This window comes from Sus scrofa, chromosome 2 (assembly GCF_000003025.6).
Source record: "Sus scrofa isolate TJ Tabasco breed Duroc chromosome 2, Sscrofa11.1, whole genome shotgun sequence".
NCBI lineage: Eukaryota > Metazoa > Chordata > Mammalia > Artiodactyla > Suidae > Sus > Sus scrofa.
Window position 1 is genome coordinate 82,900,329 of NC_010444.4, and position 20,988 is coordinate 82,921,316.

Genomic DNA, 20,988 nt, shown 5'->3' on the forward strand with positions numbered 1-20,988 from the left:
AAACAGCAGTAGTTCTTGTGTGGGAAACCGGGGATGCCCTTATTCTTTGTGACCTGGCAGCAGAGTTTTGGGGGAAAGGCTTTGGAGACTAAGGCAGGGCAAGGATGCTTTACACCCATTAGCCTTTGCCTGAGGGCCCGTAGTGGCTGAATGGGAACCCTTCTTCTGTCCAGCCATGATTATCACAATCACAAAAGTTTTCGGGGAGTAATTTCTAGAAATTCTGCCAAGGATGACATAAAAACGTAGCTGGGTAGGAGTTCTCCGCCCTGGACATAATGAAAGAAGAGTGTGAGGAGAAGGGAGTGGCAGCAGGATGGGGTGACCCCACCATAGCAGAAGTACTGAGAACACCTGCAATACAGAGAAGCCATTCTCAGAGGTGTTGGAGGGGGCAGTGAACAACATATATACTGTTTGTGTTGAGTAATGTTTGCCACCCCCCAATCACATTGAGAAGAACTCTTTGGAAACAGAGTAACTATGTAACCTTCTGGTGCTGCCTTATAAAACTCTCACCTAAATAAAAATACAGACAGGTAGGACTCACAAGGAAATGCTGGTAGAGGAGGCGGAAAAGGGCAAAGGCCTTGAAGACAACACACTTGAATCTGAGGGTTGGGTTGAAGCGCAAGGTGAAGTTATGCCCGAGAACAGTAGTAATGACAGGAGAATGGACACTGAAATGCTCAGCGCTCATAGAGGTTAGTTCGAAAATCAGGAGTCCCTGGAAGAAGATGGGGTCAGCATTGATTCTGGACCCCCAGGCTTGGTAGCATTGAATGCTATGTGGCTGCCTTTCCGTTCGGTCTTGCTCTCCTGGTCTGCTTGGGCTAAGGCTTTGGATACTGGGAAAGTAGCTTCTGCAGACTTGGGGTGAAATGTTCACTGTCTTGTCGTCCAGGCCATGGGCTGCAGGAGACGGTGACGGTGTCCGTGTGCCTCTGCTCGGAGGGTTACTCCCCGGTGACCATGGGCTCCGATGCTGTGACGTATGTGGACAACCTGGCCTGCAGGCTGGCTCGCTTGCTTGTCACCCAAGCCGATCGCCTCACAGCCAGTAGCCATCAGACCTTGCTGACCCCGTTTGCCCTGACGGAGGGGGCGCTGCCTGCTCTGGACGAGGAGCTAGTGCTGGCCCTGACCCATCTGGAGTTGCCAGTTGGATGGACTGTCTTGGGAAATTCTTCACTTGAAGGTGGGTCCTTACCAGAAAATTCAGGCGTCTTCTCTCCATGTCGAGTGAAAAATGTGCAGTACAGTTTGTTGCCGTTTTCTCTGGGTGGGTTTGCCTGCCTGCTTTTGACCCAAGCCTTGTACCAATCAAGCTGGGATCCTGATGTCATGTGCTGCAAATCTCTGGGCTAATTGATGCCATTCTATTCCAGGAGGTGAAGAGCTTTGTCTCAAGGAAGGAAGGACAGTTTCTTTGTGCCAGGCTCTTGAGCCAGCTGCTCTGGGCTGTGGCTCCACTTCATTCAGCATGTTTTCTTGCTGTAAGAAGGAGCTATTGGTGCCCTGTTTCCAAATAGGTAGAGTCATTGAACAAAGGACATGCAGCCAACTCTGTGGAACACTGAGAAGAAATTTTCATGTAGGAACTGTAACCAGTGCTTTGACTTTTAAAAATGTTGGAGTTCCCATTGTGGCGCTGTGGTTAATGAATCTGACTAGGAACCATGAGGTTGCGGGTTCGGTCCCTGCCCTTGCTCAGTGGGTTAAGGATCCGGTGTTGCCGTGAGCTGTGGTATAGGTTGCAGATGCGGCTTGGATCCTGTGTTGCTGTGGCTCTGGTGTAGGCTGGCAGCTATAGCTCCGATTCGACCCCTAGCCTGGGAACCTTCATATGCCATGGGAGCGGCCCTAGAAAAGACAAAAAAAAAAAAAAGTGTTGGTGTCACTGTCATATATACTGTATTTATGCTAACTTTTGGAGTTACTTCTGGATGCCCCTTCTTTACTAGATGACTAAATAGACTCTTAATTTCATTAAATAAATTTTTTTTTTCTTTTTAGGGCTGCACTGCAGCATGTGGAAGTTCCCAGGCTAGGGGTCAAAGCAACTGCCAGCCTGCACCACAGCCATAGCAATGCTGGATCCAAGCCATGTCTATGAACTACACTATAGCTCATGGCAATGCTGGATTCTTCAACCCAGGGCCAGGGATAGAACCTTTGTCCTCATGGATGCTAGTCGGTTTGTTAGCACTGAGCATCTCAACAGACTTTAACAGGAGCTCCTAAATAAACTTTTAAAACCATTTGGAATCTGTGTGAACAGAGATATAGAAGCTGTTTATAAGCTCATACCATGCATGAGGCTAGTAGCATCAGTAGATGCTACCTATGGTGATTACAAATAACATACTTTTATTGGAGATAGAAATATTGCTCTGTATTTTATTGAACACAAACATATAATATTGCTGTTTTTCTGTATTCTTCCCATGGCTTTAGCTTTGTGGTTGTATGATGCTCTTTTTAAGAGTTTCTGCTTCCTGATAAATTCTGGTTACAGGTTGGTTTAAATTTGATCATGGATAAGATTAAGTGTACTACTCCAGGTAAAGGGGCATATTTTTAAAGAACAGCTCATAAGGCCATAAGCCACAATCAGAGAGGATCTCCATTTCTTTCCTTTAATTAGAGTTGTACTACTAAAACTCTCCTTGGCACTTAAGAATGTTTTTCTTTTCCTTTTCCTTTTCTTTTCTTTTCTCTTCTCTTCTTTTCTTTTTCTTTTGACTGCACTCCTGGCATATGGAAGTCCCTGGGCCAGGGGTCAAATCAGAGCCACAGCTGCAGCCTATGCCACAACTATAGCAATGCCAGATCCTTAACCCACTGTACCACAGTGGGAACTCCTAAGGATGCTTCTTATTTCTTAAGACCATGGATGAAAGAAGCCACCAGCCTAGTTCAGCATTGAGCCATTGCCTCACATGTAAGTCACTTAGCTGTGTGGTAAGTGAATGAAGGGGTGGGCTTCCTGAGGGAGTGGGTGGTGTCTGTTCTGCTCTTTGTTATCCTAAGGACCTAGCAAAGGGCTTGGTGCTCAAGAAATATTGGAATGAATGAGGGGTGTATCCTGAGACCTTTAAGGAGTTGCATATCCTAGGTATTGCTATTGTAATTCTATTTATATATATATGATGAAAAAATGTATTCTGGCCAAGGAACTATGTATATATACACATATATTCATATATTCATTTGTGTATATATACATGTAGATACATATATTCATTCATACGCACACACATAGGCATATATATATATATATATACACACATATATATATATATATATATTTCCTAACTAAGAAACTTCATTTTTATTAAGCTTATGGCTTTTAAAACAAAATTTATTGGAGTTCCCATTGTAGGTCAGTGATAATGAACCTGACCAGTATCCATGAGGATGCAGGTTTGATCCCTGGTCCCATTCAGTTGTTTAAGGATCCAGTGTTGCCATGAGCTGTGGTATAAGTTGCAGACATGGCTTGGATTCTGTGTGGCTATGGCTGTGGCCGTGGCCGTGGTGTAGGCCCGCAGCTGCAGCTCTGATTTGACCCCTAGCCTGTCAACTTCAATATGCCACAGGTGCAGCCCTAAAAAAATAAAAAGTAAAATAAGATCTATCAACAATATTAGAGGGTATTTTGTATTTTAAAAGGGGAGACCCATTTTGACAAATCAGAGACTTCATAATTTTTTAGTAGTCTCCATTGACGAGGCCCTAAGTAAAGAGCCGCAAAGCCTCATGAAGAGGCTGGTGCAGGTCAGTGAGGGAGCTCCTTTCCCAGCTGAGCATCTGTCTCAGCATAGCAGCTTGGAGTCTGTGGTGGTTCAGTTGGTGCCTCTGCAAAACAACAAATTATTGAAAGTTGTGGAACTTCATAATTGTACGTGAATAGCTCAAACTAAGAGCCTCTAAACTGGGATTCATGTTACCCACATGCTGTATTTTTTTTTCAACCCAAAGTTTAGAAATTTAGAAATAAGTGAAGATTTCTTAATCTTCAATTTGTGCGTTGACAATGGCATAGGCATACAGTTTTCTGTGTTGAAGGCACATGCAGGGTTATTTTTGGTGATAGAGGTACATAGTCAAATAAGTGTGAAGAACACTGGGCTAATCACCAAGTTGCCAAGGATAACTTTATTGCCATTTTCATTGATATTTGGAGATGTGTTCATGTTTTTCAGGCCTGACCCTTTGATTTACCCATATTGTTAAAATGTGCAGATTTATGTCACCAGTATATATACAAATATATAGTGTATAGATATATGCGTTTCCATGAGAAAAATGGGAGCAGTTGCTTTATATGATGAGACATTGTATTCTATTGAAAAACAAGTCTAACATCATAGTCATTAAGATTCCATGCCAAATCCTGGCCCAATTGCTTCCTGGCTGTGAGACCTCCGGGCAAGTTATTTTTGTTCTGATGCCACACAATTTTAATTTCTAAAGTGAGACATGATAGCACCCACCTTACTGGCTTGTGAAGATTGAATTGGATCATGTATGGATCATGTATTGGATCAGGTATGTAAGCTTCTACAATAATATCTGAATATCATACTATTCCTTAGTGAAAATTGACTTTTGTGTGTGTAAGTGAATGGATTTCTGTGTATAGAGAGTAGATGGTATGTACATATGTGGAAAACAAGTTAAAATTAGGCAAAGGGTAAGATCCTGGTATTGTAAATAATTCCTTGAAAGTTCAGGTACATTTTTCTAGATTTTCTTTAAGAAGAGCTTGTAGTACTTGAGATAACATTGCCTGAAGCCAAACTTGTGGTAGAACTTCTCTGCGACATCAGTGTTCAGGGACAGGTTAACACCCCTTTTTCTTTTTGTTCCTCCGATTAGATAAATTCCCCACCCACCCTCAACCCTGGTCCTCTAGTTTGCTGACCCTTTCTTCCACTTGATCTAGTTTGTTGTTGAACTCTTCTATTGAATTTTTACTTTCAGTTATTGTATTTTCCAGCTCTGTGATTTCTGGATACTTTTTAATATTTTCTCTTCATTGAAATTCTCACTTTGTTCATGCACTGCGGTCCTGGCCTTGATAAGCATCTTTGTTATTTCTTTATTTATTTATTGTCTTTTTAGGGCCACACCCACAACATATGGAGATTTCCAGGTTAGCTGTCAAATCGGAGCTGTAGCTGCTGGCCTACACCACATCCACAGCAACGCAGGATCTGAGCCGCATCTTCCACCTACACCACAGCTCACGGCAATGCCAGATCCTTAATCCATTGAGCAAGGCCAGGGATCGAACCTGTGTCTTCATGGATGCTGATCAGATTCGCTTCTGCTGAGCCATGACAGAAACTCCCATCATTGTTATTTTGAACTCTCTATAAGAAAAATCACTTCTCTCCATCTCATTAAAATCAGTTTCTGGAGATTTATCTTGTTACTTTGTTTGGAACTTGTTTTCTTTCTTCATTTTCCTTGACTCTGTGTTGGTTTCTGTGCATCAGATAAAAACAGCCACCCCTCCCAGTCTTGACAGATTGGTCTTGTGTAGATGAACCTTGTCAGTCATCCCAGCCAAGCTCCCGGTTGCCTCTTAAATCTTTGTGAGAGTCCAAGTGGCTGTCTTTGTTCTTAGTGGCTCCCAGTGTGTGCCAAGACCCATCAGTGTCGTAAAGGGGAGGATCCCAGTCAGCACCTAGATGCAGGCTGATTAGAAGGCATAAGATGAGAAAGTATGCAGTCAAATTCCTTCCAGGGAAAGACTGGGAGATAGGTTTTTTTGGTTTGCTCCTCTGTGAAGAAAACTAGGGTGATAGTTGTAGCAAGTACTTATGTACATACCCATTAATCTGCTTCTCTATCTACTACAGCCCCATTGGCTATCAAAGCTAAGTGATCTGGGATCCATTCCTTGAGCGACAGCCATAAAAACAGTTCCTTCAAGAGAGATGCTGGTGACCTGGCTTTATTGTTGGAGTGAGATGGAACAAGGGGAATTGCCAACTGGCTTCCTTGGGGTCCAGGGAGAATCACATCCAGCCCCTAGGTGCATGCTAATTAGAAGATAGACCCACAGGCAGCAGGTTATAAAGTATAGAGTCATTTTTTTTTCCAGAGAAATACTGGAAGATGTGTGTTTCTGCTTGCTCACTCTACACCAAGCCCTGGGGAGACAGCTATGATACATGCTTCTGTGCCCATCAAGAACTGCTTCTTTGTCTGATATAGTCCTGAGGGACTCAGGGATGCAAGTCCTCTTTGCCTTAGAGTCGGTTGTTTTGGGGTCCATCCCTCAGATGGGAGCCTTAAACATTATGATGCTATATAAAGGGATGAAAACCTTTCACTCCTCAAGGAGAAGTTGGGAGTTGAGGGTTCCCTGCTGGTTATGTGGTGCTGTGTGCTGGGGGTGGAGTTTACGGCAAGAGTCTGTCTCAACCTTTCCACTCATTTCATTGTGGGTATTTTCTCATTTACGCTGTGTATAGGCATCACTCAGCTCGTTACTGGATTTCTCTCAGCAGGAATTGCTCTGTGTGTAGCTGCGCGTTTGGTGCTTCCATGGGGGGAAGGAAGTTCAGGAGTCTCCTATGTTACCATCTTGGTCCTTTCCCTTCAAGGCAGTATAGTTTTAATCTAATCACTTTAGACTCCCTTAAGTGCTTAATTCATCTTTTTCTAGCATGCATTTTATTAGTGTTGCTTGAGGCAGGTAAATGACAAAAGCAAAATAAATAAAGTGTGGCATTTGGCCAGCTGGAGTTTATCATGTATTAATGGTAGTGGCATTGTAAGTAGAATGCCTAGTAATTATTTCTCCTAACACCTATCCAAAAGCTATTTAAAGCCCTACTATTCCCATTTATTTAAAATTCTTTGTATGTATTTATCCTTTTTTTCCAGGAGGGTACGAAGGATGTTATGGAATGAGTATTAATGTCTGTAGTGATTTTGTCATGGAAGAGTCTAATGGGAGCCTTACTGTGAAGCAGTACCGTGTTTCCTTGCATTTTATAACAAATCCCTAATTTTTCTTTCTTTTCAATCACTGAGAGTTATTAGGCAGGCCTGAGAACCTGTAGAAAGGCCAGAGCCTGGAGTTCCTGTCATGGCACAGTGGAAACAAATCCGACTAGGAACCATGAGGTGGCGGGTTCGATCCCTGGCCTCGCTCAGTGGGTTAAGGATCGATCCGGTGTTGCCATGAGCTGTGGTGTAGGCCGAAGACGCGGCTTGGATCTGATGTTGCTGTGGCTGTGGTGTAGGCTGGCAGCTATAGCTCCTATTAGACCCCTAGCCTGGGAACCTCCATATACCATGGGTACAGCCCTAAAAGACAAAAAAGACAAAAAAAAAAAAAAGAAAGGCCATAGCCTGATTAGAGTATTGTGTTTGTAAAGCAAAGCAGAGCCTTTCTTTGGCCCTGCATCTTACCCATCATTACTCACAATGCAACTAAGTTATTGTCCTGGGGAAGGAAATATCCTGTGTTTTATTTAATTTTGTGCCATAAATAAAATTGGATTTCTATTTCGTAAAATTAAATCCATTCTTTCTGTGAAATAGCTTTTATGATAAGGGCTTTTGCAGGGTCTCAGGACATCAGCATTTACAGTAAAACTTCGAGCAGCAGATTAATATCCAATAAAATCTCACGATTACTTTATCTTTGTTCTGGGGTTTTTTCTTGTTTGTGTTTTGGGCAGAAATCTTTTCTCAGAGATTGGCATAATGTGGACAATTAGGTTAACTGTCCTAAAATATTCTGCTTTATTCTGTTGACACTCAGATAACTTGAGTTAAAATCTTCCCTTCCTGCTCAACCAAATTACTTCCTTTCACTGTGTGTCCAGAAGCCTACATGGCTGGCAAGCACCAAACTTGCCAACACTAGTGGGGAGGCTGCCCTTTAGGGAAAGATGCCAAAGGAACTGCAGCTGCCATCTCAGAGGACTGATGGCCTTGCCCCTGGGAACACAGTAGTTCTCTCCCAACCTATGGAATTAGGTAGCGCTTGTCTTTGTTATGTGTTCCGATTTAAGAGAGAAATGCCCATTTACTTAAAAAAGTCACATGAAATCTCTCTCTCACAGCGCAGTTTACACTTAACAAACCAATATGTAGCAGCAGTTTCCTGATTCAAGACATTTTCTGCCAAAGTCAATTACTGTTGTGAAAAACAAATTTGGACTTGCCTGCCATTCTCTAGGTAAAAGTACTTTGTCTGTCGAAAATCCCCTTATAGGCAACAGTTCTTTGTTGTGAGAGACAGAGAACTCTTTGATAATTATACTAATTATAAAAACATAACCACCTGTTTTTTTTTTCACCTTCATTGAGATACAGTTGACATGTGTCATTGGGTGTGTTTAAGGTGTCCATGTGTTGATTTGATGCATTTATGTATTGAAAGTGATTACTACCTTCCTCCTACCGTCAATATCTTCTTCCCATGCCATAATTAGCACTTCCTTTTTTGTGTGTTGCGAACACTTAAGAAAGGTGATACTTTGAATTGAATCTGTAGGGAAAATACATTAAAATTTTTAATAAAGCAAAGAAAATATTATCTATTGATATTGCTTTATCAAGCTTAACGAGTTATACTTTGTTCCTGTCTGTTTAGTGATTCTATAACTGGAAGAAATTTTTAGGGTAAGCCAATTGAGGTTTTGCAACTTTTCTGCAGGGCTGTCTCGGGTGCCAAAACAGCCAATGTATGTAGGGAGCCAGCTTCTCATTTTGTAGATGCGAATTCTGTCGATGGTTGATTGCAGAGCTGACCCCAACGAGAAGCATTGGATGGAACTGGTAGGACCCACTAACAGTAGCTCGAAGACTCTATTATTTTAGTTATTAATTCCAAAGATCAGCTCCAGAGTATGCTCCTTTGCTTGCAGGTAACACCAGCGGAGTTATAGCAACCACAACAGACTTAAACGTCAGTCCAGAAATAAGAGAACTGGTGCTGGTTGCAGAATACATGTTGTAAGGACAAGTCCAAGGAGTATCCCTGCAAAACCAAGTCACAGTGTGAGGAGTAGTGACTTAAAGGAAAAATAGAAACCTCATCAGGGACCACAAGTATAATGGCTAGGGACTGCTGTTACTAAGGAGAAGGCTGGCTAGCATGATCCTCTGCTTATTAATTCTTTATAAATTCCCTTTGAAGGAGAATGTTTCTTTTTCTCTCTTTTACAGCTGATGAAGGGAAAAAGGAAAGGAAATATGGTCAGCCAAAAGGACTTAGCAACAAGGGTTATAAGAGTGGCGGTTATCCAGGCAACTGTTAAATGGGTCTTAATTGTTCAGGGTCCCCTTAAGGAGTTTAAAGAGCAATCACACTATTGCTCATCTGCAGGAAATGCCATTGAGTGAGAATTAACGGTTCATTATGAATGACTCGGTGGGAACTGCCAGTTTTCTGTAACATGCACATCTTGCTTCAAGCCGCATACAGGGAACCATTACCTTCTTTCTAGGCAATGAGAAAAGGGAATTCGGGGCCAGCTGGGTTTGACAGAGGGAAATATCTGTTTATCTGTTTAGCTTTCCCTGAATAGAGGAAAGAGATCTGCAACCAATAAGAAGCAAATTTGTTTAACACTTGAAGCAGAGCTTGGCTAATGTTTTTATCCGTGAATATAATCTTCTAGCTGTAGAAATAGAAAGAAAATAGAGCAAAGATCAGGAGCAAGGCCCTGTTAGTTGGCTCCCACCCATGTGCCATGTCTTATTAACCAGGTGATGGTGAAATGTCAGCTTTGTCTTTCTGCCCCAAAGCTTTGTCCTGGACAGAAATTTTGAAACAACATCAGCTGATTCCTACCAGTGGGGAGGAGACCCATAAAGGAGAACTTGCTTACAAAATACAAGATTCTTTTTTTGTGTCTTTTTGCCATTTCTTGGACTGCTCCCACGGCATATGGAGGTTTCCAGGCTAGGGGTCGAATCGGAGCTGTAGCCACCGGCCTACGCCAGAGCCACAGCAACGCGGGATCCAAGCTGCATCTGTGACCAACACCACAGCTCACAGCAACGCCGGATCTTTAACCCACTGAGCGAGGCCAGGGATCAAACTTGCAACCTCATGGTTCCTAGTCAGATTTGTTAACCACTGCGCCAGGACGGGAACTCTTTGGAGGAGTTTTAAAATTAATACATTATGACTCTGGAGTTTCTGTTGTGACTCAGGGGTAATGAACTTGACTAGTATCCATGACGATGCAGGTTTGATGCCTGGCCTCACTCAGTGGGTTAAGGATCCTGTGTTGTTGTGGCTGTGGTATAGGCCAGCGGCTACAGCTCTGATTGGATCCCTAGCCTGGGAACTTCCCTATGCTGCTAGTGTGGCCCTAAAAAGTCAAAAAAAAAAAAAAATCAGTGCTTAGAGGTTAAAAGGCTGATGGTTGATGATGGATGGACGAGGCCTGGCCAAGGGGGTGGGCAGTGAGCGGGAAACGATGGGATGACCTTAGGAAATGCCCAACCCTGTATCCTGGTGCAGTGCCCGCCTTACTTGGCCCTAGTGAACTTTGCAGGCCTTATCTTGATTCTTTCAAATAGGAGCCCTGATGCGGGCCTGAGGCTGTATAGGTAGAAATCCCCCAAATCTCCTCTAATTCTACTTTAGGTTTCAGTTCATAATGATTCTCAAGTGCCTACTTTCTTTTCCCCACATCTGCAGTTGTAGCAGTTTTTATTTTGTAGGTTTGTCATGAGAGCAGGTGTGTGTGTGTCTGTGTGTCTGTGTGTATGTGTGTGGGCATGTGCATGAACATGTGTGTGTGTAGACAGATGAGGATGACATCTGGAGAGCGGGGTGCAGGCCTGAACCCCTAGGATTGGTGAGGCTTAGTTTCCTTCTGCTTGCTTTTCCCCACTCTCAATGTATTGATTGATTCAAGTTCTGTCTTTTCCTCCCTTCTTGTCTTCATTTTGTCTTCTTTTACTTAATTAATTCTTTGCCTACTGGGAGGCATAATTGTTAGGAACTTGAATTTTGGAGGTAGAAAAGCCCAAGTTCCAATCCTTGCTGCTCCATTTACTACTTGAGTGAGCTTGGGCGACTGTATGATTGTGCCAAGCCTCAGTTTCTGCCCTAGTGAAGTGGAGCAGGTCAGTTTCCACCCCTACTTTGCACAGTGCTTGTCAGGATTAAAGGAGATAATGCAGGTGAGTTGCTTAGGAAATGTTCATTGGAAACCAGGAATGTAACGTCCTTGTAGTCACTGGCACCTGGCAAGATTGAAATAAAGGTGGTTGAGGTGGTTTATTTTCATTCATGTAAAACAGCTGCCATTTGGACTTATAATTAATGTTTTTTTTTGTTTTTTGTTTTTTTGGTCTTTTTAGGGCTGCACCCGCAGCACATGGAAGTTCCCAGGCTAGGGGTTCAAACAGAGCCACAGCCATAGTAATGCCAGATCTGAGCTGCATCTGCAACCTACACCTCAGCTCATGGCAATGCTGGATCCTTAACCCACTGAGCAGAGCCAGGGAGCGAACTCGTGGCCTGATGGATACTAGTTGAGTTCGTTACCACTGAGCTGCCACAGGAACTCCTGTAATTAGCTTTTTCCAAACTTCCACCCTCACTAGTCATCCTGGGCAGGCTGCATTTCATATACTGCTTTCCTGTTTGGTTTATCCCATTTATCTTCTCCTCTGTTTACCAGAATACCCTTTCCTGGGTGTGCCCTGTGCCCTGAAGGTGAGCATAAGACCTTCTACTAAAGTTGTAGCTCATACCTGCAAAGTTTCACATTTCTCAGTTTGGCTTGAGGTTCTGGCTGCCAGTGCAGGGTAGATGGAGCAGCTATTTCCCTCATTGTGCTTGAATTCAGATTCCCAGTGCAGAACTAAAAAGGCTCTTGCCAAGATATGATGAGTCTATGCATTTTCTGTGTACCAGTAATAAAATCAGCCTGCAGGGTATTTTCATTTGTTTCCCAAGAAGAACATGGTTCCTGGAGGGTCCATTGGGAAAGTGCCTGGGATTTTCACAGGCTCTCCTGTGGTGTGAGGGGAGAGGTGTGCATAGTAGGCTTTCAGCAAATAGCTACTGAATAAATGAGTGGTGGATGTGAACCAGAGCCTGGAAGAGATATTAACAAATGAAAAAAACCTATTGCATAGGCTGGAAAAGGGTTATGACATAGATGCTGCTTATGGCACGTGATGACTGCCTGTAGCATATTTGTCTTAATGACACGTCTGTGACTTACACTGATGTAGTGATAGCGCCTCTTAAGCAGACAACTAGTTCCCTTAAATTAGGATTTTAAATAATAGCCAGAAAGGAGTTCCCATCATGGCTCAGTGATAATGAACCCGACTAGTATCCATGAGGAGGTGGGGTCCATCCCTGGCCTCGCTCAGTGGGTTAAGGACCCGCACTGCTGTGAGCTGTGGTGTAGGTTGCAGATGTGGCTCGGATTCTGTGTTGCTGTGGCTGTGGCATAGGCTGGTGGCTACAGCTCCGATTAGACCCCTAGCCTGGGAACCTCCATGTGCCACAGGTGCGGCCCTAAAAAGACCAAAAAAAAAAAAAAAAAAGGTTGTAACCAAAGGAAAACTGTTTTCAAATATACGTATATCTAGTGACTGTTATTTATATTGTTGTATGAAAAGGTCAGACAAATGTGTATGACTGGTAAGTCCCCCAATACAGGCTTTCATAATTCTTTTTTTTTTTTTGTCTTTTTGCCTTTTCTAGGGCCGTACCCACGGCATATGGAGGTTCCCAGGCTAGGGGTTGAATCGGAGCTGTAGCCACCAGCCTACGCCAGAGCCACAGCAATGCCAGATCCTTAACCCACTGAGCGAGGCCAGGGATCGAACCTGCGTCCTCATGGATGCTAGTCAGATTCGTTTCTGCTGAGCCATGATGGGAAGTCCCAGTCAGGGGTCATTGTAATGGGTGTCTCAAATGTGTCTGATGCAGAACAGAAGTTTAATGAAGCTAAAACCTGCCATTATGCCTTTTCAGTCTTCTTCTACTTTTTGGCTTTTTGGTCCCACCATACCTGCCATGTTGGTAATGTGCTCCATGGAACATTCTCTTTCCATATATATTTATAATTCCTATCCTAGATTCACCAACCTCCCATCTTATGTGTGGAAGCCTGATTAATTTATCCATACACTCAATCCCTGATCAGACTATCTGAAGGGAAGGTACCATAATACATAACCTCTCCTTCCATTCTCACTGAGTCCTGAAAAATATCAAAGGTTGTGTGTTATGGTCACGCCAAATATTCTCTTCTACTCGCTGTGTAATTTTTAGCTAATGGTGTTTTCATTCTCTCTCTTTTTTTTTTTTTTTTGGTCTTTTGTCTTTGTTGTTGTTGTTGTTGTTATTGTATGTTTTCATTCTCTTTACTTTTTGCTCCTCATTTTTAGTATTTAACAACTGTAAAATTTCAAATCATGCCGCAGGAGGAGTTCCCGTGTGGCTCAGCAGGTTAGGGATCTGGTATTGACATGATGTAGGTTGCAGATGTGGTGATGTAGGTGGCTCTGGCACAGGCTGACATTGCCATGGCTCGAGTTGCAGCTGTGGTACCGGTTCGATCCCTGGCCGGGGAACTTCTGCGTGCCATGGACATGACCAAAAAAGAAAAAAAAAAAACATGCTGCATGATATAGGTAGATTAACCTGTGTAGCAGTTTCCTTGTAGGTCAGATAGTTTACTTATTTCTCTCCACTCTTTTTGTCTAAGCCTAGGGCTATAGTTTGTTTGACCAGATAGGATTCCATGGGCCAGATATTTATTTTATTCTAAGCTCAAGTGTGCTGGCCATGTGATTCCCCTTTGTGTCCATGGGGCCTGGCATATAACAGTAGTTTCCTGCAATGTTTGTCCACTGAATGACTTAGATGCATAAAGTGAAGCCTTCATGAATATATATGTGGCTTTGGAAACTAGAGTAGAACTTATTTTAATGTATGGGATTTATGTGAATTAAAAAAACAGTTTGTTCATACACTTATAAGTTGAATACATTTCAGTGGCTCCAGTCAGGAGCTATGAAACATGAGTAAACCCTGCAAAGTAAAAGTACTTCTGAATTAAGTTACTTAGAGCATTTGCTTCCAGATTATTATCTCCATGACAGTTTTAATCTTTTGTTCAGTGTTTAAGGCCGTATTTTGTCGTAACAGCAAGTGATGTGGATTAAAAATAACTTGTGAAAGAGACCAACATTTTTGGTTTCATTCACTGGTGAAATTTTTTAGTTAACAGTTCTTCAGAAATGATTGGGAAGACAGTGGTATATAAAGGAGGAAAAGATATGGATTTTGTTAACCAGTTATTTATTTAGAGTAGTAGATCTCAACCTTGGCTTTTTTTTTTTTTTTTTTTTGCCATTTCTGGGCCACCCCCATAGTATATGGAAGTTCCCAGGCTAGGGGTCTAATTGGAGCTGTAGCTGCCAGCCTAACACCAGAGCCACAGCAACACGGGATCCGAGCCACGTCTGCAACCTACACTACAGCTCACGGCAACACCAGATCCCTAACCCACTGAGCAAGGCCAGGGATCAAACCTGCAACCTCATGGTTCCTAGTCGGGTTCATTAACCACTGCACCATGATGGGAACTCTTCAACCTTGGCTTTACATTAGAATCACTTGAGAATCTTTAGAAAAGGTGGATGCTTGGGCCCCACCCCAGAATTTTAATTTTTGTTCTGGGGAGGACCTTGAACACAACTGTGTGTGTGTGTGGAGAGTGGGATGGGGAAAGACGTACAGATGCTGTTGGGCCCCAGAAATAGCAACACCCCCCATTCTTTCACAGTCACATTTACCTCTTTTCTTTCAGAGATATTATGCTGACTTCGCTGTTTTAATTTTTTTGGCTTCACCCATGGCATGTGGAAGTTCCCAGGCCAGGGATCAAACCCACACCATAGCACAGCAGTGACCAGAGCCACAGCAGTGACAACACACTAGATCCTTAACCCACTGAGCCATCAGGGAACTCCTGTGCTGACTTGTAGAGTAACCATTGTTTTGACTTGTAGAGTAACCTTTAAACACTTAAACCAGTGTTTAAGGCCGTATTTTGTCGTAACAGCAAGTGATGTGGATTAAAAATAACTTGTATATCCATATATAAAATGGTTTAGTTTTCAATTTTTAAATACTTTGTATTAATTAAAACTATGCTGTATATTCTTTTGTGACTCACCTCCCCAACATTATATTTCTTAGTTTCTTCTGTATTAGCCTGTAATTAATTTTTATTGTTAGAATACTAGTGTGTGATTATACTGCCATTTATTCTATTCTTTTTTTTTTTTTTTATCTTCTTAGAGCTGCACCCACAGCATATGGAGGTTCCCAGGCTAGGGGTCGAATGGGAGCTATAGCTGCTGGCCTATGGCACAGCCACAGCAACGCAGGATCCAAGCTGCATCTTCGACCTACACCACAGCTCACGGCAATGCCAGATCCTTAACCCACTGAGCGAGGCCAGGGATGGCACCTGCATCCTCGTGGATACTAGTCAGATTCGTTTCTGCTGAGCCATGATGAGAACTCCCACTTATTTTATTCTTGATGAACATTAAGGTCATTTTACATTTTTATGCCTGTTTCCAGGTGCTTACCAAGCATAATCCTCGTAGGGTTTGTATGTAGAAGTGGAGCTAGAAGACATTCATTTCTTCAGATTTATTAGATTATGCCACGGTGTTTTCCAAAGTGGTTGTACCAATTTACATTTCCTCTAGTTGTGCATGTGAGTTCCTGAGGGCTTGATAATTTATTTTTCAGTCTTGAAACCTAAATTTGCTGCTACCTTAAAGGGATAGTCAGACCTTGTGTAGGTATGGCAGTGGTCCCAAATTTGGACTGAATAGTACAAAAAATCACTCTCCTTCAGGAACAACTCACCAAACCAGCCACCCCTGCTCTTATGCCTGGGGTGCTCTGAAAGGTCTCTTGGTAAGTGCTCTGTTTCATGGATCCTTGATCCCAGAAAGTCATGGCAGGGATGAGTAGTCCTAGGACCCCGGGTTTCTGATGTGACAGCCTCATTTTCCAGGCAGAGAAACTGAGGTGTGGCAGAGCAAGAAGCATGGGCTCATTGCCGAAACTCGGCTTCTGTCCACCGGTGCCAAACAGAAATGCAGAGACAGAGGTTTTCTTCTTTTTTGTTTGTTTTTTTGCTATTTTAGGGCTGCACCCACGGCATATGGAGGTTCCCAGGCTAGGGGTCCATCAGAGCTGTAGCCACCGGCCTACACCACAGCCATAGCAATACGGGATCTGAGCCATATGTGTGACCTACACCACAGCTCACAACAATGCTGGATCCTTAACCCACTGAGTGAGTCCAGGGATCGAACCTACATCTTCATGGATCCTAGTCACGTTCACTAACAGCTGAGCTTCGAAGGGAACTTCCCAGAGACAGAGTTTTGGGTGAAAGAGAAAACAATAGCTTTTATTGCTTTGCCAGACAAAGGGAGGCCACAGCAGGCTCATGTCTTAAAGACTGTGCCCTCCTTTGGGGAAGAACTGCAGGGAGATTTCTAGTCTAAAAGGAGAAAAACAGGGTTTCAAATAAGAATCAGGATTGGGGCCAACGTAGGTTCATCTTTCTCTGGGGGAATCTTCGTCATTGAAGCCGGTGGGTGTCAGATCTCAGCGTGATTCGGGGGTGGTCTTCTGGGTTATGGCATCTTGACTTTTCCTAGAATAACAATCCTTGTGAACAACGCATATTGATCAGGGATTAGAACAAACTAGGAAAGTCCCTGAAAAACATCATATGCTTAAGGTCTTTAACCCACAGGCAGTTGTGCTCAGAGCACCTCATCTTTAGCTCAGGATGCAATCAAACAAGGGAGAAGCACAAGGAATGGTGGCTATGAGCTGTTCAATTTTAAATTATTCATTTCTAAAAGAAACAGAAGGAATAGAACTTTTCTCTTAGTTGTGTAAGATGCCCATGTAATTATGTGTATCCCTTGAGAGGGAACCAGGATCCTGCCCCAGGGCTGTCTCTTATTGCTTGACTGTTCCTCCTTTGTTTCTGCATCTCCTCCCTTCCGGATCAGCAACTGTCTGAACGTGCCCCTTGGAACTCAGGGAAGGTCATGGAGGCAGAATGAGGCTCATTTCCTAAAAATAAAAAGTGGGGGCCACAGAAAGGCTTTTGTGCCCAGGAGCCCCAAAGGGCCCTGCTCCATTTCAGGCTTTGAGCCTCCTTCCCTTTCTCTGGCAGAGGAGCCCCCTTTAATGCCATGAGGAGAGGTGACGGGGATGTTGATTGAATGTCACAGCCTGCTGTCCCTTTTTGTGTCTGGGTGGTCTTGCTCCCAGGATGATACAGGCCACACCTTTTAATGTTTTCCATTAGAGCAATTATTAGTTATTCTGTTTGAGTTACATTCTTTCAAATAACTACTGGCACCAGCTAAATAGGAAGAGACAAATCTCTTTGGTTAAAAGAAAAGAAAAGGAAAGGAAAGAAACAAAACCCTTCATGTTAATTAAACACCCCCATGTCTACTACCATAGAACCCCTTTCCTCTTCAACTCTTCTTAAGGATCTGAAACTCTGTAACAAGCAGAATTATTTATTTATGTCACGATATTTCCTCTTTCAAGCTGTTTGCCTGACTCTGGGCTCTGAACTTTTATGCTGAGTGAGAAAGCTTTTTCTTAAAACCTTTTGGGTAGCTTTGTGTTTTCTGCAAACATCAGAAGATGTTTGATGGCTTTTTCCCAGCCTTCCCACCCCCCACCCAGGAAGTGGGTAGATCTGGAGCGGGAGCAGCAGGGAGCATTTGGTCCCACATGTTTGCTGTCCTCTCCTTTTGAACATGACATGAGGATGGAGCCTGAAAGGAGAGGACTGGGAGTGGGGCCAGCAGGCCTGGAAAGCTCTGCTGGCAGAGGAAACAAGTTCTTCCCACTCTCGAAAGCAGGTCAGGTTGGGTACTTAGTGCCTTGATCCAGCCCTTTGTGGAATGCCATTTATTTTTATTTTATTTTTTGCTTGTTTAGGGCCGAACCTGTGGCATATGGAAGTTCCCAGGCTAGGGGTGGAAGCCTATACCAGAGTCACAGCCACGCAGGATCCAAGCCTCATCTGTGACCTGCACCCCAGCTCACAGCAATGCCAGATCCTTAACCCACTGAGTGAGGCCAGGGATGGAACCTGCATCCTCATGAATACTAGTTTGGTTCTTCACCTGCTGAGCCACAATGGGAACTCCTGGAATGCCATTTAAATGGTTGACATCATACTGCCTTTATCAACAGTATGATTTAAAAAGGAAACCTGAAATGTTTAGATGGTCCCTTTTGGTTATATTTTTCTTGGAAGAAAATTGAAAATTTTATCCCGTACAACCATGGGCATTTCTCACCAGGTTCAGACTGAGATCGATGACTTCAAAATCCCATCCTAGTGTGGCTGTTAACAATCTCATGCTGACTGGCATACTGGGCACTGTACTGGGTGTGTGGGTGTGTGTGTGTGTGCGTGTGTGTGCGTGTGCACACGTGCATGTTATTACCTGATCCTGACAGCTCTCTTCCTGATTATTATTTAAGAAGGGAAGAAAGTGTAAATGTTACCAAACATGGCTTGTTGGGAATCTGTTAAGTGTAAAACCCTACTGTCTAATAAAATGACTTTAAAATAAAAAACTTAAGGGTGAAATTGATGAAGGATATGTCCTTTAATAGCCTTTGGAAGATATCGAGTATCTTTTTTTTTTTTTTTTTGCTTTTCAGGGAAGCATCTGTGGCATATGGAGGTTCCCAGGGAATGAAGGATCCAAGCTGCATCTGTGACCTACACCACAGCTCATACCAATGCTAGATCCTTAATCCACTGAGCAAGGCCAGGGATTCAACCCACAACCTCATGGTTACTAGTTGGATTCGTTTCCGCTGCGCCATGGAAACTCCTCAAGTATCTTAAACAGATGCACCTCTTTGTTTTCAGATATTTGGGCATGTCACCTGTCATTTTACTGGTGGGGACAGGGGCGGGGGGTGTCTGTGCCATGTCGCACAGGTGGATGATGGAGCAAATAGATAGTGAAGTCACTGCATTTCACTCTGAGGGCTCATTTGCATATTTGAAATGTAAGGCCTTACCATTGATCTAGATATAGAGATGGTGTAAAGCAAATTTAAAATGTAAGCCAAGCAGTTTTCTTTTGCCTCTGTATGCAGTGGAATATGTCCTTCTGATCGTTTCCTTTTTTAAAATTTTATGGGTGTGCAGTTGACTTACAATGTTGTATTAGTTTTAGATTTACAGCAAAGTGAATGAGCCATATCTATACACCTATTCGCTCTCTTTTCCCATATAGCTTATTACAGATTCTTGCCTACATTTCCCTGAGCGATGCAGTAGGTCCTTGTTCATTATTTTATATGCAGTGGTGTGTATCTGTTATTTCCATCTGATTATTTCAAATTAAATTTTTGTTGGATGCTGGCTCCATGTATATCATCATCAGAGCCTGCTGGTCAGACAAAGCAGGTGTATTGCCTACCTTGCAAGGGAGAACCTCACCTCCTCCCAGCCTTAGCCGCATCTTAAAGGGGGAAGTCAAGGGTGGCATTTATTGAGAACTTGAAGTTTGATTTCATGAGGGTCTCTGAAGGCAGGAGAGGAGTGATGATGGCAGGGAGGTGGCAGGGAAGGGAGTTTGTCTCGAATCAGATTAGGATCATGATGTAGTAGTGAAAGATCAGTTTCAGGGCTTAAGCTGCCAGTGCGTCCTTCTGAAGTGTTGATGGGCCTTGATGGAGGTTCCTATAATGAAGAGTCAGTCATGTGCCCAGGAAAGAGTTTTCTGGACTAGTAAAGTTATGCTGATGAAGATAGTGGGATAACAAAATCCTGGTAGTATAAATAGTCAGCTGAGTGGAGTGGGAATATGTACTTTGTGTTCAGAGATTTCCATCAAGAGGTAAGAATGTTAGATGCGCCAAACAGCAGCTGTGGCGGCGTATGGATAAGCAGTGGGATCCTGCTGCGTAGCACTGGAAACTATGTCTGGTCACTCATGATGGAGCATGATAATGTGAGAAAAAAGAATGTATACATGTATGTGTGACTGGGTTGCCTTGCTGTACAGTAGAAAATTGACAAAACACTGTAAACCAGCTGTTATGGAAAAAAATAAAAATCATTATTTAAAAAAAAAAAGCTAACTTCATCAGGGAAAGAGCCATTGGTCATCTGCTCATCCAATAAGCAACTGTTTACGGAGCACGTACACACGTACACACGCCAGGCACTGGATCACAGGCAGATAAGGTCCTTCCCTCTCGCACCTTTTGCTCTCGTGACACAGCATCGTCGGGATCTTTCAGGCTACACACAGTCACTAATGTCACCTAACTGGAGGGTATGCATCACTCGGAGTCTTACCTCAGACTTATTCCAATAGATCTTGAGTGTTCAGTTGTTTAAGTTGGCTTGAAGGTGTGTCTTGATGCCTATGCGGTTCATGGGCCTTAGCGGTTTTTTAATGGAAGCAAATGTATTCTTTTACAGGATAAAAATACAATGTTTATCACAGGCCAGCTCTGTTCCAGGCACCATGTCATTGTGGTAGAAGTACAGGTGGACAAACTCGATACAAATGAGACAATTTCAACATAGACAAATAACTGAGATTTTTAACAATCCATGGCTGTTCAACTAAATACATATGAATGACTTCAGTTTACCAGATACTATGCTAGTTGTTAGGAATTAAAAACTTCTGGGATCCCCTCAACTTGTAAGATGCTACAGTCAGGAAACAACTGGAAGGCACAGTGGCAAACACCAGCAGTGAAAACCAACAGACCCGGGCTCACCAAGAGCCCCCCATCAAAGGGCAGTGTCATAGGCCAAGTTATTTAAGCAAAGGACCGGGGAGGCTTTGGCAAGGCTGAAATAATCACAGGGATCTAATAGATGGGTAAAAGCACCTCCATGGAGTTTG

At 43.1% G+C, this 20,988-nt stretch overlaps 1 protein-coding gene across 3 annotated transcripts in view; it reads left to right on the forward strand.

Moving 5' to 3' along the window:
• The window catches only part of ARHGEF28 (Rho guanine nucleotide exchange factor 28), a 341,373-nt gene that overhangs the window by 139,575 nt on the left and 180,810 nt on the right, over positions 1-20,988 (forward strand). For all 3 annotated transcript variants that reach the window (XM_021084443.1, XM_021084441.1, XM_021084442.1), the window contains exon 4: positions 905-1,198. In XM_021084443.1, coding sequence (XP_020940102.1) covers positions 905-1,198 — 294 coding nt within the window. The remainder of the gene's footprint in view (positions 1-904; positions 1,199-20,988) is intronic.